We start from the raw sequence: 16,421 nt of genomic DNA, 5'->3' as shown, positions 1-16,421 counted from the left end.
TCTCCAATTCAAATTATTAAGCCTATCTACAATGTTGGGCCACTCGTTTTTTATGTCTTGACAAACAATAAAATCCCTAAGTTGAAATAATATGCATTTAGAATTCTTCAATTGTCACTCCAAATATAAATAAAAGTAAATATTATTGATTTATCTCTTTCAACACAATCTACTATTTTCAAATTTAGCTCGGATGCAACTTGTTTCTTTGTTGATGCGAAACTAGCTTGTTAGGGTGGAAAATAATCAACATTTAACATCTTGATTTGAATAGAACCGTCATAAAATATAATGAGCCTCGAGCCTAATGATTTTGTTTGACCTAGAAGCAAGAATTTTCAAGCTCAATTTCCAATATTAATAGAGAAATGGGGTTAGATGAGACCAAAAGTATAGGTTAAAACTTTGGGACATCATTTGAAATTCAATCCCACTTTGGAGGCTTCAAAGAATAAAACAAAATTATGCCATGTTACAAATACTAACAGGACAAAAAAATTAAAAATAAAAATAAAAGCCAAAAATGAGAACAAAACAAAAGCATGGAGCTATAAAATATCTCTAATCATATAATTAAGTTTACCAATATCTTGATATAATGGTAAAATCTCTAAATTTAAATAATATGCACTCAAAATTGTAAATGCCATTGATTTATCTTTTTAACACAATTTTTCAAATTCAAATTTAAATTAGAAGCAGCTTGTTTATTTGTAATCGTAAAATTAACCTACTATGGTGACAAATAATTTACATTTAACGCCTTGATTTAAATAGGCTCCTTCTTGAATTATGACGAGCCTCGAGCCCAACGATTCATTGTCCAAACACTAAAACAAAAAAGTGTAAATTCAATTTTCAAGCTTAATTTCCAATATTAATAGAGAAATGGGTTTAGGAGGAGGGAAATCATTCAAAGTTCAATCGTACCTTTGGAAACTTCAAAGAAAAAAACAAAAATATCCAGACCTAATACAAAATAGCCATGTTACCAAACACAACCAAAATAAAAAAGAAAAAAACAAAGGCATGGAGGTATGATATGATGCATTATGTTACACAAAATGACAAAATCTACCAACACGTAGTAAAGAAACAGATGTTCAAAAGGAAAAATTAAATTCATCAACAAAACCTGCAATTAATTACAAGTTCTTCCATCGATCGGACCCCTTAATGGGATTCTTCCTAATTGATTTACTGAGACCTCATTCTGTTGATTTGGTTCAACGCCGGTTGCAGAATGTTGTAAAGCACCCAGAGAATGGCCGGAGTCACCACGAACAACAGAAGCTGTCCCCTGTTATCGCCCGCAGCGTCCGCCACCGCCGCGATTTCACCCGCCGCCGCGTTCAGTGGTGACACCAGCCCCGACGCCGCCAGTCCGCCGAGGCCGAGCCCCACGATGACCCCCTTGGTGCTGCGCATCTTGTTGATCTGGTTCAGGGCGGGTTGGAGGATGTTGAAGAGCACCCAGGCTATGGCCGGGATTATGGGCAGCAAGAGCGCGATCCCACGGTTGTCGCCGTCGGCGATCTCGGCGATTTGCTGGGCTGCGAGGGCGGAGTCGCAGGAGCTCAGGGCGGAGAACAAGGCTCCGGCGACGAGCGAAGTGGGCAAGACTGGGTTGTGATTGTCGGAGGGTCTTGGGGAGGCGCGGAGGCCATCTGGGAGGTTTTGGAGGGAGACGAGGGAGATGGGTTTTGCTGGTGGCTTGGTTTTGGGGGAATTGGGGTTCATGGTCAAGCATCTGGCGTTGAGGACGGCCATTGTTGCCATGGTTGCTGCCATTGTTTTATTTTTGGAGCTTTGGTCTTATGGTTAATTGCAGGATTCCAGAGAGAAGATTGATTGGGAGAAGCTCTGAGCTGAGAAGCAGGGCAATGGAAATGAGGAACTGGGAAGATGGACAGGGGAGAGCGAGAATCAGAGATGAGGTCCAATGGGATTGCGATTTTTAGATTATAGCCTTATCCAAAAGGGTGATTGGTGAGATTTGGACCTCACGCTGTATTTGCATATCCTACACATCCCACTTCTTATCTCTTCAAATATCTCATAGTATGTTCATGTTTCAAGTGAGAAAATAATTATAACCTTTGGAGTAAGGCTATAAGGTGCGATTGGTTTGAGGGTTTTTTTTTTTAAAGGATATTGCAGTAGTTGAAAATTTAAACTTATGTCACATAGATTTAAAATTTAAAGTTGAGAATTGGTAGAAAGAGATTTATATTATGATATATTGTGTTTTTGTGTAGTTTTGCCTTCAATGATACTCGCAATTAACTACTAAGAAGAAGCATGAGTTTAAGTTGCCTAAAACAAAACAAATAAATTGTTTATTCCCTTTTATTAAACTTTTGACACAATGTCACTATAAAATGTATGATCATTTCTTGCCCCCACGACATGGTGCGGTGGAAAGGCATCTGTTAGAGTTGGAGTCAAGAGACAGCTGGAGATGCATTTCAAGCTAGGAGTTGAGTCAGAAACGCAGTGAAATTTATCTCTCCATTAATCTCTTCATTATAATTTACATTTGTAATTATTTTTATGTTATTATGATTTAAATTCCAAGCCCTATAAATAGAGGGCTGTGAAAGATGTAATTGTGTGTGCAGAAGTGTAAGAAGCTTAGAGAGAGGAGAGAGGAAGAAGGGAGGGAGAGAGAGAGAGAGAGTGAGTGAGAGAATTGTAATATTTTCCGGCGATAGTGAATACTTGGTGTGTGCTCCGTGGACATAGGTCATTATTGACCGAACCACGTTAAAATTTTGGTGTCACTTTGATCTGGATGCTCACGAGTTCCTAACAAGTGTATCAGAGACCGGTTGGAGCAGAAAAGCCTTATCAGAAGTGATTTTTAAATTCAAAACTCTGTCCAATTGATCAAAACTGCGTTTTGAGGCCACCATAGCATTCAGCTCACCGAGACGAAGAGAAGGGTGCAAATCGGAGCTCGAAAGGAGTTCAGAAGAAGCTGCACGCGCCCTCACGCGACACGTTAGCAGAACACAGAGAATCCTCAGCAGACTACCGAGATTCCTCAGGCAGAGGAACATGTGGAGCAGATTGTTGCACCACCACCTCCTACTCCAACACCAGAGATTAGGAGATCTTCTCGACAACACATACCAAACAGGAGGTATGTGAACCATTTACTTCTTATAGATGGAGGAGAACCTGAATGCTATGTTAAAGCATGTCAGGCAGGAGATGCGAGCAAGTGGGAGCGTGTAATGAAAGACGAGATGAAGTCTTTTAACTCTAACAAAACATGGGAACTAGCTAAGTTGCCAAATGGTAAGAAGGCTCTTCACAACAAATGGGTTTATAGAATCAAAGAGGAGCATGACGGCTCCAGGAGGTACAAGACTCTGTTGGTAGTTAAAGGCTTCGAGAAGAAGAAAGGAATTGACTACACTAACATTTTTACACCAGTTGTGAAGCTGACAACCATCAGATATGTTCTGAATATTTTTGCCTCAGAGGGTTTACATCTTGAACAGTTAGACGTGAAGACAACATTTCTTCACGGTGATTTTAATGAAGAAATCTATATGCAACAGCCAAAAGGTTTCTTAGAAAAAGACAAAGAGAATCTTGTATGCAAATTGAAAAAGAATTTGTATTGTCTCAAACAATCTCCTAGACAGTGGTACAAGAAATTCAACAGTTGTATGCAGAGGAACAATTTTCAAAAATGTAATGCCGACCACTGCTGCTACTTCAAAAGGTATCATGCTAGTTATATTATTCTAATGTTATATGTCGATGATATGCTAGTCGTAGGATCAGATATATAAGAGATCAGGAAATTGAAGAAGCAACTGTCAGAGGAATTTGATATGAAAGACTTGGGTCCTGCAAAACAGATTCTTGGGATGAGAATCTCTAGAGATAAGCAACGAGGCACGTTGCAGTTATCTCAGTCAAAGTACATCAGCCGTGTTTTACAGAGGTTCAACATGAGCAGCGCCAAGGTTGTAAATACACTATTGGCAGGTCATTTCCGTCTCTCAAAGAATTAGTCTCCCCAGACAGATGAAGAGAAAGACTTCATGACTAAGGTTCCATATGCCTCAGCCGTTGGAAGTCTAATGTATGCTATGGTTAGTACCAGACTAGATATTGGCCAAGCAGTGGGAGCTGTCAGCAGGTATATGTCAAATTTAGGGAAAACACATTAGGAAGCAGTAAAGTGGATTTTGAGATATCTTCGTGGCATTATTGATAAGTGCCTATGTTTCGAAAAAAGTGATCTGAAAATCCGAGGATTTGTAGATGCTGATTTTGCAGGTGAGATTGATCATCGCAGAAGCACCACCGAATACATATTTACTAGTTGGCTCAACAACTGTTAATTGGATGTCATAGATACAAAAGATTGTTGCTTTATCCACTAAAGAAGCTAAATAGTAGCAGTGATAGAAGCCAGTAAAGAGATGATTTGGCTTCAGGGTTTGTTAACGGAGCTTGGATTAAAGCAGGAAAGGAATGTTTTGTACAGTGACAGTCAGTGTGCGATACATCTGGCGAAGAACTCAGCATTTCATTCCAGAACTAAGCATATTGGATTGCGTTACCACTTCGTCAGATCTCTAATAGAGGACGGTGTGTTGATACTTGAAAAAAATCCAAGGTAGTAGAAATCCAGCAGATATGTTAATTAAGGTGGTGACTACAGAGAAGCTGAAGTTATGTTCAACTTTAGTTGGTCTTCATGCCTGAAGATATATTTTGAGCACATCATTTATTCATGATACTGGTTGAGGAGGCGTCTCTGTATCCAAGTGGGAGATTGTTAGAGCTGGAGCCAGAAGACAGCCAGGAGACAGTTGAAGATGCTTTGCAAGCTAGGAGCTGAGTCAGAAACGCGGTGGAATTTATCTCTCCATTAATCTCTTCGTTATAACTTCCATTTGTAATTGATTTTATTTAATTATGATTTAAATTCCAAGCCTTATAAATAGAGGGTTATGGAAGATGTAATTGTGTGCAGAAGTGTGAGAAGCTCAGAGAGAGCAGAGAGGAAGAATGTAGGAAGAGAGAGAGAGGGAGAGAGAGAATTGTAATATTTTCCGGCGATAGAGAATACTTGGTGTGTGCTCCATGGACGTAGGTTGTTATTGACTGAACCACGTTAAAATTTTGGTGTCACTTTGATCTAGATGCTCACAGGTTTCTAACAGCATCAGCAAGTAAGAAGGAGCATCAATGGTTCAATTGCAGGTAGATACACTCACGAAACTAACAGTACCTGTGGATGGTGAAAGTTTATTCTGTGAGCCATTGGGGACCATGAATGGTGAGTATTCTTTTTGTGAGCCAGCGGGGACCATGAATGATAATGGAGATGTGTCCCGAGAGTCGGGTTGGTTGAACGTCCAACTGATGCACAAAAACCGTGTCTGCATCAAGAATTTACCCTGATCAGTGATACCTAGGGGCGGAGGACGTTGATCTGTAGGTTTTGTGTCGTACCAAGGGGTTCGAAGGGTTCGTTGGTGGCTGGATTTCCTATGTATATTAAAAAAAAATAAAAGAATGATCCTTTCTTAGTGATTGCAAGTATAGTCCACAGAATGGGATTAGGTTCTAATGTCAATGGTTGATTCAAGCTTAAGCTATAACTTTGGCTACGAATCAAGCAAAATAGTTTAGATAAAATGCAAAACTATAAATTGAGGTTATATATTCCACACATGTTAGCAAGGTGTACAAGGAAACACTTAACTTGAGACAATTGGTATGCCTCTACGACAAATGAAATGAATATAAACATTACAAAAATCATGAAACTAGCAAGACTTAAATACTAATTAACTTCATTCATATTGAGTCAATCAATCAACACAAAACCCCATATGCCCTTTGTTGACCCTATGAGTCATACCCTGTTTTGATTATGACAAATACTCAGGTATTTAATGTCTGCCGAGTTATTGTGCAGGTTTATCCTGACAATATCATATGATGGCCCTCGGAGACCCGGAAGAAAATGAAGACCCTAGTTGAATATTCATTGTTGTAATTTATATTAAGTTTAATTTGGGTCTGTAATAGTAAATAGGTTCTTGGATTGTAATAATTATATGCATCACCTGCATGGTATGATAGGTAAGCTCAAAACGAAAAAGGCCTAGAATGATCCTAGGACACCCATATATGCATATATATATGGTTTTGAGGAAAGGGTTATCACATATTTAAAAAGAACCGAAATGTATAAAAAAATGCAAGTTCGGTCAACCGTACTTGAATGTACAAAAACCTCCTGGTCAACCGAATCGATGCCGGATCAACACATTGACCACAGCCCGGTCGACTGTGCCCAGCCAGTTCATTCTCACCTAGTCGACTAAACTCCCTCAAAGTCAACATATTGACCTTACTGTCAACCGAACCCAAATTGCATAACAACGCCCTAATCGATCGATTCCCCACGTGTGGAACTCAATGGTCTGGTCGACCGAATTAGTTAGTTCAAAAGCTCCCGATCGACCGAATCGCGCTAAAAAGAAAAATCGCCCTAGAACCTCTTTGACCAATCGACCGAATTAGCACAGCTCGGTCAACTGAACCTGCCTTTAGTCGACCGGTGCTCTCGGGTTGCCTCAATATTTTTACCGTAGTTGAAGTTTTTAAAAGGGACTAATTATGCTAAAATATTTTTAAACAATCTTAATAATACCCTACATGTCCTGAACGGTTATATTTTTTGGGAACTCTATATATACCCTTTCATTTGAAAAAATTAGCATAAAATTAGTAAAATAATTAGCAAATATCTTCTGAATCTAAAAAAGCTAATTTTTCATATCCAAGTCATATACTACTCCTCTTACTCTTTCATATTACAAATACTTCTTTGTAAAATTATTCTTGTGTTTTATCTCATCAAGTTTAAACTCTCTCTTGCTTGTTGTAATGTCCTCAAAATTCACACCATTTTATATATATATATATATAACCATATTTACACAGCAGATATACAAGTCATACAACCATATATACTTAACAATATCATAATTCAGTACATTCAAACCATAGTCATATTCAATAATTTCCTCCAGTATCTTCTACTCCAAAAATCCAAAACTCTGTCACAAACTTATCCTACAACCAGGGTAATCAAATCAACTCTCTATCCGTAAGTCTGATCTGTTCGCCTAGTTAGTTCACTTGAAAAGTGGTAAAGTAATAGGGTGAGACGAGGCTCAGTAAGTGGAAATATGTTATTACTAGTGTGTGGCGACCGAGTCATAAAACTATAATATTAATATTTAAAACTGCATGATTTGGAAAATCTGTAAAACACATGTATAGTAGCTTAAAACATTTGTATCATCTGAACTTTCTATCATTCATACTGTTATATCATACTATATACGATAAAAGCTGTAAAACTATATATATATACACACACATAAATATGCTCTTTTCTTGAGACTCTGTATGTCATGATTTGACCCCTCATGACAGGGTTGTGCGACTCGTAGGCAGGACTTAACCTGATCGGCCCTTAAGGTAAGTCATCATACTCTCCACTACCTCAGTCCGGCCAAACTGCCTCCACTCCTAAGCTCGGGACTGGCTGCTACCTCGTCAAATTGGTCCCCAAGTTTGATTGAGATATATTTTTCATAGAGAGTAAGCTTCTAATTTTTCTAAGGGGTTTCATAAATAAGCCTTCCATAGGAAAACTTCTTCGAGCTTCTGAGTTTTGCATTTTCATTGCAATACTCAAGAGTTCATATTGTATTTTGGTTGTGAAATAATATTTTACAAATCGATTTCAAATATCTTTTGTGGTTTATTTTGAGAAAAATATTTGTTGAAGGTATTTGAAGTGTGCTTGAAGCTAAATACTATTTTACAAACCAAATTCAAATATCTCTTGTGATTTATCTTGAGAAAAATATTTTGAGATATTTGTTAGCGTGCTAAAAGATCTTTGTTGTTATACCTTTGATTGAGATTATCATTTTAATACAAAGATCAAATAAAATTTACCAAACCATTTTTGAATATCTCTTGTGGTTTATATTGAGAAAAAATATTTGTTGAGATATTTGAAGTGTGCTTGTGATCTTTGTTTGTGCATTGTGATTGAAATCATTATTTGACACAAAGATCATATCATTTACACTCTCACGCACTGATTGCAATATTTGCATAAATATTTGAGAGTAAACACTTAGACTACACTGAGTTTATCAAATCTTATCTCTTGGTAGTGCATTGATTATATTGTGTGTATTGTAATACATATTTGCTTAGCTCCGATTACTCGAAGGATTGCATAAGTTTTGTTACTTTGAGATACAAAATCAATTAGAGATTTGGTTGAGTAAGATTTCAGCATTCAAGATAATTTAGGACCACATTCATGTAAATAACTTAAATAGGCAATGATTCAAGAAGCCAAATGTAATAATGGCACAATTTGTCAAGTTAAACCATTTGATGAAAGTGTGTTAAAAGGAATTATACTAGTTGGGCAATGGAAATCAATCAAAAGGATATTCTGATCCCTAATTAATTTAGGATAATGGTTAACTAAAAATAGTATAAATAGTCATGTAATAGGCATTAATGAAAGACACCTCAAACACATTTCAATCAACACAATACGCATACAATTGGCCCCTACACAACTTTATTAGATTCATATATAAGATCGTTTAGAACTACTTATACAGAACTACTTTGTTTGGAAAACGTACTTATCTGAAAATACACACATTTAAAAGTAGTGTGAAATTACTTATTATAAGTGTTTTTTTTATATAAGTACTTTGTTATATATATATATATATATATATATATATATATATAAAATATTTATTTTCCTAAAAAAAGTATATTAGAAAAGTATTTTTTTAAATAAGTACTTATTTAAGTGTAAATCAAACACTACTTATTAGCATAAGTAATTATAAAAAAATATTTTTTTTAAGAAGTACTTATTTATTAAGATGATTCAAACGGGGGCTACACTATTCTAAACACTTTATATTCTTATCTATCATGGCCTTTAACTATTCCATTTGAGTCTACTCTCCTTCCTCCTTTCTCACCTATAATTTTTACAATTTCTAAGATTTCGATCTCTTGTTTTTTAAAGACCTCTTTGTGTAAAGGACATCTATCCCTATATGTATAACAGGAACAAGCAAAGGATACTACCACCTTTCCACGACAGTTGATCACAACATAATTGGAGGATAACCAATCCATCCCCAGTATGACATCGAACCCAGACATTTCATATACCACAAGATTCGCCGGTAGTAGTATTCCCTGAATTACCACTGGGCAGTCTTTTAACATCCTCCTACAGAACGATACACTCCCGGATAGTGTAGCTACAGACAATTCTTCATTCATGACTCGGGTCTCAACCCTACATAGTTTTACAAAGTTAGTAGATATAAGGGAATGGGACGCACCCCAATTAAATAAAACCACAACTCTATTTAAAAGTAACATCATAGTACCTGTCACCACATTCCTCGCATGCTCAGCATCCGCTGGAGTAGGCGAGTATACCCTTGTCAGAGTTGTGTAAGCCTGATAAGTTCCTCGGGATACTTGATTACTTCCCCGATTTTGACTCAAAGTAGGTGTACCCCTCTTTGGTGCGTGACAATCCCGAGCCATGTGACCTGACTGGCCACAGTTGTAGCAGTTACCCCCAAACGGCTGACATTCACCGTCATGCCATTTGTGGCACCTGATACAACGATCACGCGATTGATTCACCTAAGAACCCTAATGATCGATATTCTAACGGTAACCCAAGCTCTTTTTCTTCTTCTTCCATTCTCACTGGTGAGATCTAGACTGAGAACCAGAAGGTACTGTGTAACGACCCGAAAAATAATGGTATTTAAATAATATAGAGAGAGAGAGAGAGAGAGAGAGAGAGAAATGAAATCAGTAACAGAAGGAGGCAGTAGACTTCGTCGACGAATACAGGGGTTCGTCGACGAATACAGGGGTTTGTTGACGAATATAGCGGTTCGTCGACGAAGGTTCAACAGGACCTCATCGACGAAGGCGAGCTTCGTCAATAAGAAAATATTGAGAGAAGAATTTGGGCTACTCTAAATTTCTTCGACAAAGAGTAGGGTTCGTCGACGAATTTCCTTAAGGACTCATCGACGAGATGACGTGGCTCATCTACAAATCCCGCAGTATAAATAGACCTAAAATCATTTTAATCACAGAATATTAGCCGCAGACCCTCTCCTCTCTCTCTCTCTCCCTCCTACGGCCTTTCCCTCTTCTCTCTTTGATTCTAGCCCCGTTAGTCGCCGGATCGACGATCTGAGGCCACCACGACGCTTCTGGCGGAGTTCTCTTCAAGTCTGCCAGAGCAGATCGTTGGTGAAACGAAGTTGGAATTCATCCCAAATCTAGGGTAAGACCTTTTATTCAGTTTTTGGCTTTCTGGCAGTTATAGGAAATGATGTAGGCCAAGAAATATTGATGTTTTGTTATGAGATTTATGATTTTCAAGATGTTAAGTGGAGAACCCTGCGGGTGTTGGACCCGTTATAGAAGGAGATTTTTAGCAGGAAATAGGTAAGAGAAATATGCTATGCTAGGCAAAGTTAGTATGCTTTTCAGTATAGTAAATATATTTTTACCAGATTATTGTTCATAGCAGAAATTTATACAGTTTATCAAGTATGTTAAATATGTTTTAAAATTACTATGTGGCTTGAGTATATTGACATAGTATGGAAACATGTTTTATATTATTTTTCAGATATGTGTTTTACAGAATGTACAGACAGTAAATATATTTTACAACAATTACAGAAATACCTTGATTATACAGTTTTACAGTACCACGACATATAATTTTACAGTTCATTATAGAAACACAGTGATACAGATACAGTTTTCTACAGCGCCATGGTTTATACAGTTATTACAAAATCATGGTAAAAAAGATAGTTGTATTATAGAGATATATTATATAGTATCAGACCCCGTTGGACCATACAATTTACAGAGCACGATATTGTAGCTACATACAGTTTATAGAGTGCAACCACCTATTCAGATAATACGTTGTACAAAGGTCGATCGCATAGAGCACATGAGTGGATAGGCTCCCCATCAGATATAGGTTGAGGAGGGTTGATCAAACTATGGAGTATAGTGATTTATTCTTGGTTGGCCAGCCAGGATAAATCTCGTCTACGGGCCGCATAACCCTGTCATAAGGGGTTAAATCATGACACACAGTTATCCACAGGGAAGTTTACAATTATTATTATGTTTATACAGTTTTATAGAAACAGAAAATATATATACATATATTAGCAGTATTTTGCATAGAAACCTAAAGTATAGAAATGTTAAGCAACAGGTAAAAGATGAAGATTATATTTATAGTATTGTGCTTTACAGATTCATTGATATATAACTATATAGTAATAGATTTTCTCAGTATTGTAGCTCAATTTCCAGACACTAGTAATAGCATATTTCATCTTACTGAACTTTGACTCATCCCAATGTTGAATTATTTTTTAGGAGTCAGTTGGGTGAGCGGACCAGGCTCGCAGATAGAGGGGTCACAGTACTGCCCTATCAGAGAGAGTGAGTATATTTTTGGGAGTATTTTTGTATAGCCCTCACCAATTGAGGATATTTGGGGAACATTCATATATGTGTATTTTGGGAAACTTGTTAGCATTCTGGTATTGTATATAACTATACATGGTTATGTTTATTTGATTTCTGCTTCTCGCTGCTTAGGTTGATGATTGAGTTTAATTCAGTATGGTATTAGGGCATGTTAAATATCATAAGATGGAAAAAAAAAAGCCCATTTAAATAGCAGGTTGTCACATACTGGCCTCTTCTTCGGTTCCTGATCCCCCTCATCCTCCCAGATATCGGCCTCAATCACAGTGGCCTTATCCACCAAAATTGAAAACTCATGGATCTAAAGCATACCCACTAATCTGCAGATGTCCTTCCTCAGACCCTTCTCAAACCTCCAAGTCTTCTCGTACTCTTTCAAGATCAAACACGGTGCGAAATGGGATAGCTCTATATACCGAGCAGCATACCCCTGCACTGTTATATCTCCCTATGTCAGAGCAGAGAACTCATCCGCCTTTACATCACGTGTGGAGGTTGGGAAGTATCTCTCAAAGAACACTTCCTTGAATCGGCTCCATGTCATCTCTATAGGACCAGCTCTCTGCTTCTCCAGCAGACTCACTGCAGTCCACCATCGTCCCTATAACGACCTGCTAAATTAACTGAGGTTTTTAAAAAAAATAATAATTATTGTGAAATTCCATTTCTTTGATACCGTCATATATAAAATTAGTCATCCACCTAAGCAACAAGAAGCTAAAATCACACAACCACCACCATATATAAATATGTACAATACCAGAGAGCTACAATGTTCCTAAACTATACATATATGACTGTTTCCCAAAATACCCTCAACTGGGCTAGGGCTATACATAAATACTCCCAAAAATACTCAATCTACTGACAAGGCGGTACTGAAGCTCCTCTATCTTTGAGCTTGATATGCTCGCCTACTTGGATCACCTAAAAAATGTTAAGGTAATGGGATGAGACGACCCTCAGTAAGACGGAATATGTTATTACTAGTGTGTGGCAAATGAGTTATAATACTATGAAAATTTGTTTCTATATAATCATGTATAACTATATCTGTAAATACAATACAAATAATATAAACCACCACCCTTTTCCATGTTACTTAACACATATATTTTAGGTTTCTATACATAATACGATTAATATATATACGTATATTCCCTGTTTCTGTAAAACTATACATTCATAATAATAACTGAAAACTTCCCTGGATGGATAATAATATGTCATGATTTAACCCCTCATGACAGGGTTGTGCGGCCCGTAGGCAGGATCTACCCTGACTGGCCGACCAGGGTAAACCACTATACTCCATCAGTATGATCAACCCTCCTCAACCCATATCTAATGGGGAGCCTCTCCACACGTGGGCACAATCGACCTACTTACCATGTATTATCTAAATAGGTGGTTGCACTCTATTTTGTGTATAGCAACGGTATTGTGCTCTATAAACTGTATCTATAATGGTTCATCAGGGTATGATACTATATAATACATCTCCATATACAACTATCTGTTTTACCATGACGATGTAGTAAACTGTATTTGTATCAATTGTGTTTCTGAGATTCACTGTAAATCATGATATTCTATAATTGCTATAAAACATATCCACTGTCTGTATATTCTGTAAAACATAATTCTGAAAAAAAATATTGTAAAGCATGTTTCTATACTATATCTATATTCTCAAGCCACACACTAATTTGAAGCATATTAAGCATACTTGATAAACTGTCTAAATTTCTGCTGTGAATAATAATCTGATAAACGCATATAATTTATACTGAAAACATATTAGAATTGCCTAACATAGCATATTTCTCTTACCTGATTCTTGCTAAAAATCTTCTACTATAACGGGTTCTACACCCGCAGGGTTCTCCACTCAACACCCTGAAAATCATATATCACAGAACAAAATATTACTATTTCTACGTCTACAACATTTTCTACAGCTGCTGGAAAGTCAAATTTCAACAAAAAGACCTTACCCTGAATCTAGGATGAAATCCAACTTCGTCCCACCGACGATCCACTTTAATAGACTTGGAGACTTCCCCAAGAGTGTCATGGTGGCCCCAGATGGTTGATCTGGCGACTAACAGGGCCGAAATCGAAGAGAGGAGAGGGAGGAATTGTAGGGAGGAGAGAGAGAGAGAGAGGGTTTGTGCGTCAAAATTCTGCTAAAAAATGAAGTTTGACCTTTTTATACACTAGCCCTAGACAACGAGCCACGTCACCTCGTTGATGAGGTCAAGAGACAATTCGTCAATGAACCCTACCCTTTGTCGACAAAATTTAGAGCCGCCCAAATATCCTTTCGGTATTTTCTCGTCGACGAAACTTGTCTTCGTCGATGAGGCCCTCTTGTACCCTTGTTGACGAGGACCTGATAAATTTACTTGGATCATTGCATCCCAAAGTGCAATGTCATCGACGAAGTTAGCTGCCTCCTTATGTTACTGTTTCCATTTCCTTCCCTCTTTATTATTTAAATACCATTATTGTTCGAGTCATTACGGTACTGTCTCCCCAGACAGTTGAAAGGTAGCGTAGAGGACACTCTACTTATCTATGCAGTGTAGGACCTTCAGAATCCTCTCGGTCCTCTTGACCCAGTCCTCCACTATCATCAGATCGGGTCCCCCTGAAAATGTTGGATGGTGCATACGTGTGAACCTCTCGATGGTACACCCCGCAGTAGTAGGTGTAAGAACCTGAACCATGGTATGTGGATTTGATATTTGAAAGAAGGGTAAAGTGGTAATTTGGGCAAGCTTCGTCGACAAAGCCAGAGTTCGTCGACGAAGTCCCTTTTGTTCTCGTTGACGAAATTTAGAGGTTCGTCGACGAGGAGAAGCCGAGAGATTTTAGGAAACCGAGCATCTCAGGCTCATCAAAGAGGCCACCGCTTCGTTAACGAAGGCAATGGCATACTCATCGACGAGGATGCCAATTCGTCGAAGAGGGCGGCCGAGTCAAAGGCTATAAATATCAGTTTCCATTGCTTCTAAGCTAAGTAATCTCAAAATATCCTCTCCCTCTCTCTCTAGAACTTGAAGAACTCTCTTTCTCTTGATTTTTTCGTCGTTCGTCGCTTGATTCGTAAATTGGACGTTACTGCGATGATCAGGGAAGGATTCTCTACGTTTCTAACGAATCAAAATCTCGTTTCGAGCGATTTCGAATTTCAGGCTAAAATCAAGGTAAGGCTCGCTTTTCGTTTCTGTTTCAGAATATGTGTAGTAGTACGAATTGTAAGCATGTATTGTACTGTGGTTTGTAGGTTTTAGAGTCTCGGTTCTTAGTTTTGGGGACCGTATAGTTTGTAGTTGGAATTCAGGTTAAGGTAAGGGGATTCAGTTTATATTATTTTATTTTTGAAATTAGGATCGGTAAACTTGTAGGCTACGATCGTATGTATGTTTTGGTAACTATTGGGGAAATCTATTGGGTAAAAATACGGGATTTTTGGGTTACAGTTTTCAGGAAAATTTGGGGATTTCGGGTATCATCTCTGCTTTATATGGAAAATCATTTGTTTTGTTTAAACTGTGTTATTAAGATGACTGTTATCCATATTTGTATAAACTGTATACTTGAATTTGAAAATGATATGATTTGCCGTAAACCAAATAAGTGTGGTATGTATGGTTGTATGTAATTGTTCCAGGTATTTGTAAAACAGCTAGTGGTGGCTCATTACCGTATGTTGAAATGTATAGGAGTGTGAGTTCCAAAATAATTTCAGGTTTTGTGAAATTGGCTAGTGGCGGCTAATTACCATACGCTGCGCCATGTGCCAGTGTGAAAATCGTAGGCGAGAGTGTCCGACTCTATATCCAAGTGTGTGAAATATCACTACATATTCCGACTGGTCACCGAGGGGTGTGAGCTACACTGTATTGGCAATGTAATCACTGTAAAGTTTCGGGTTTCATGGAGTAGTTGCGTGTTGGCAATGTAATCGCTTTGGAACTTCGAATTCATGGAGTAGTTGCATACTAGTGTGAGCTACATCGTATTGGCAATGTAATTGCTGTGAAGCTTCAGGTTTCATAGCGTAGTTGCGTATCAGTTTGACGACACTGAACGTATGTTTTGGGTATCGTATGTACTGGAATGAATTTATGAAAATACTAAAACTGCATGTAACTGTATGGAATTGTATGGAAATGTTTTCGAACTGTATTGTATTGTATAGTGTGATGTTTTGCGTAAAATAACACTGGTATACCACACACTGATATAACTTGCTTTCTTCCTTACTGAGAGGTGTCTCACCCCGAATGTACGTACAATGTTTTCAGGTCCATCAGGTAACCGTAAATAGCACTCTAGCAATCGAAAGCGAGGGCGTCGTAGTAGCTATTAGTGCCTAATTAGGTACGAGTTTTTGTAACCGAGTTGTCGTGATGGTTTTGTAGACACCCGGAGTATGTACGATATTTATGGAAATGTGAACCTTAGTATTGTATGGGTATGTGTATCCTAACTTTGTACAAACTTTGGTATGGTATGTTATATAGATAGATGAAGTATTTTTCGCTGCGTAATTGATGAGTATGAATGCATATGTGTATGTGTATAGGGCATCGGTGTACCCCACAGGGTCAGACCCTCTTATTGTATTGTCTCATGTATATTTGAATTGATATAGAGACAGGTTAGATTACTATATTCACACTTGGGACCCACCTGCGGGTTCGAGGCGTGACAGCTTGGTATTAGAGCAAACTAGGTTA

The 16,421-nt window shown here is 37.8% G+C and overlaps 1 protein-coding gene across 1 annotated transcript; it reads right to left on the bottom strand.

Moving 5' to 3' along the window:
- Positions 1-1,030: 1,030 nt before the first annotated feature.
- On the bottom strand, positions 1,031-2,250 carry LOC131144662 (photosystem II core complex proteins psbY, chloroplastic). Its single transcript, XM_058093440.1, has one exon. It carries the CDS (start codon positions 1,789-1,791, stop codon positions 1,198-1,200), a length of 594 nt encoding a protein of 197 aa, XP_057949423.1. The 5' UTR covers positions 1,792-2,250; the 3' UTR covers positions 1,031-1,197.
- Between the last annotated feature and the right edge of the window lie 14,171 nt (positions 2,251-16,421).

Source organism: Malania oleifera, chromosome 12 (genome assembly GCF_029873635.1).
Source record: "Malania oleifera isolate guangnan ecotype guangnan chromosome 12, ASM2987363v1, whole genome shotgun sequence".
NCBI classification, from domain to species: Eukaryota; Viridiplantae; Streptophyta; class Magnoliopsida; order Santalales; family Ximeniaceae; genus Malania; species Malania oleifera.
The sequence above is the reverse complement of the archived record's forward strand: the minus strand, read 5'-3'. Positions and strand labels throughout refer to the sequence as shown.

Coding starts and splice junctions, on each gene's coding strand:
- LOC131144662 (XM_058093440.1), bottom strand. CDS start 1,791: ATGGCAGCAACCATGGCAACAATGGCCGTCCTCAACGCCAGATGCTTG.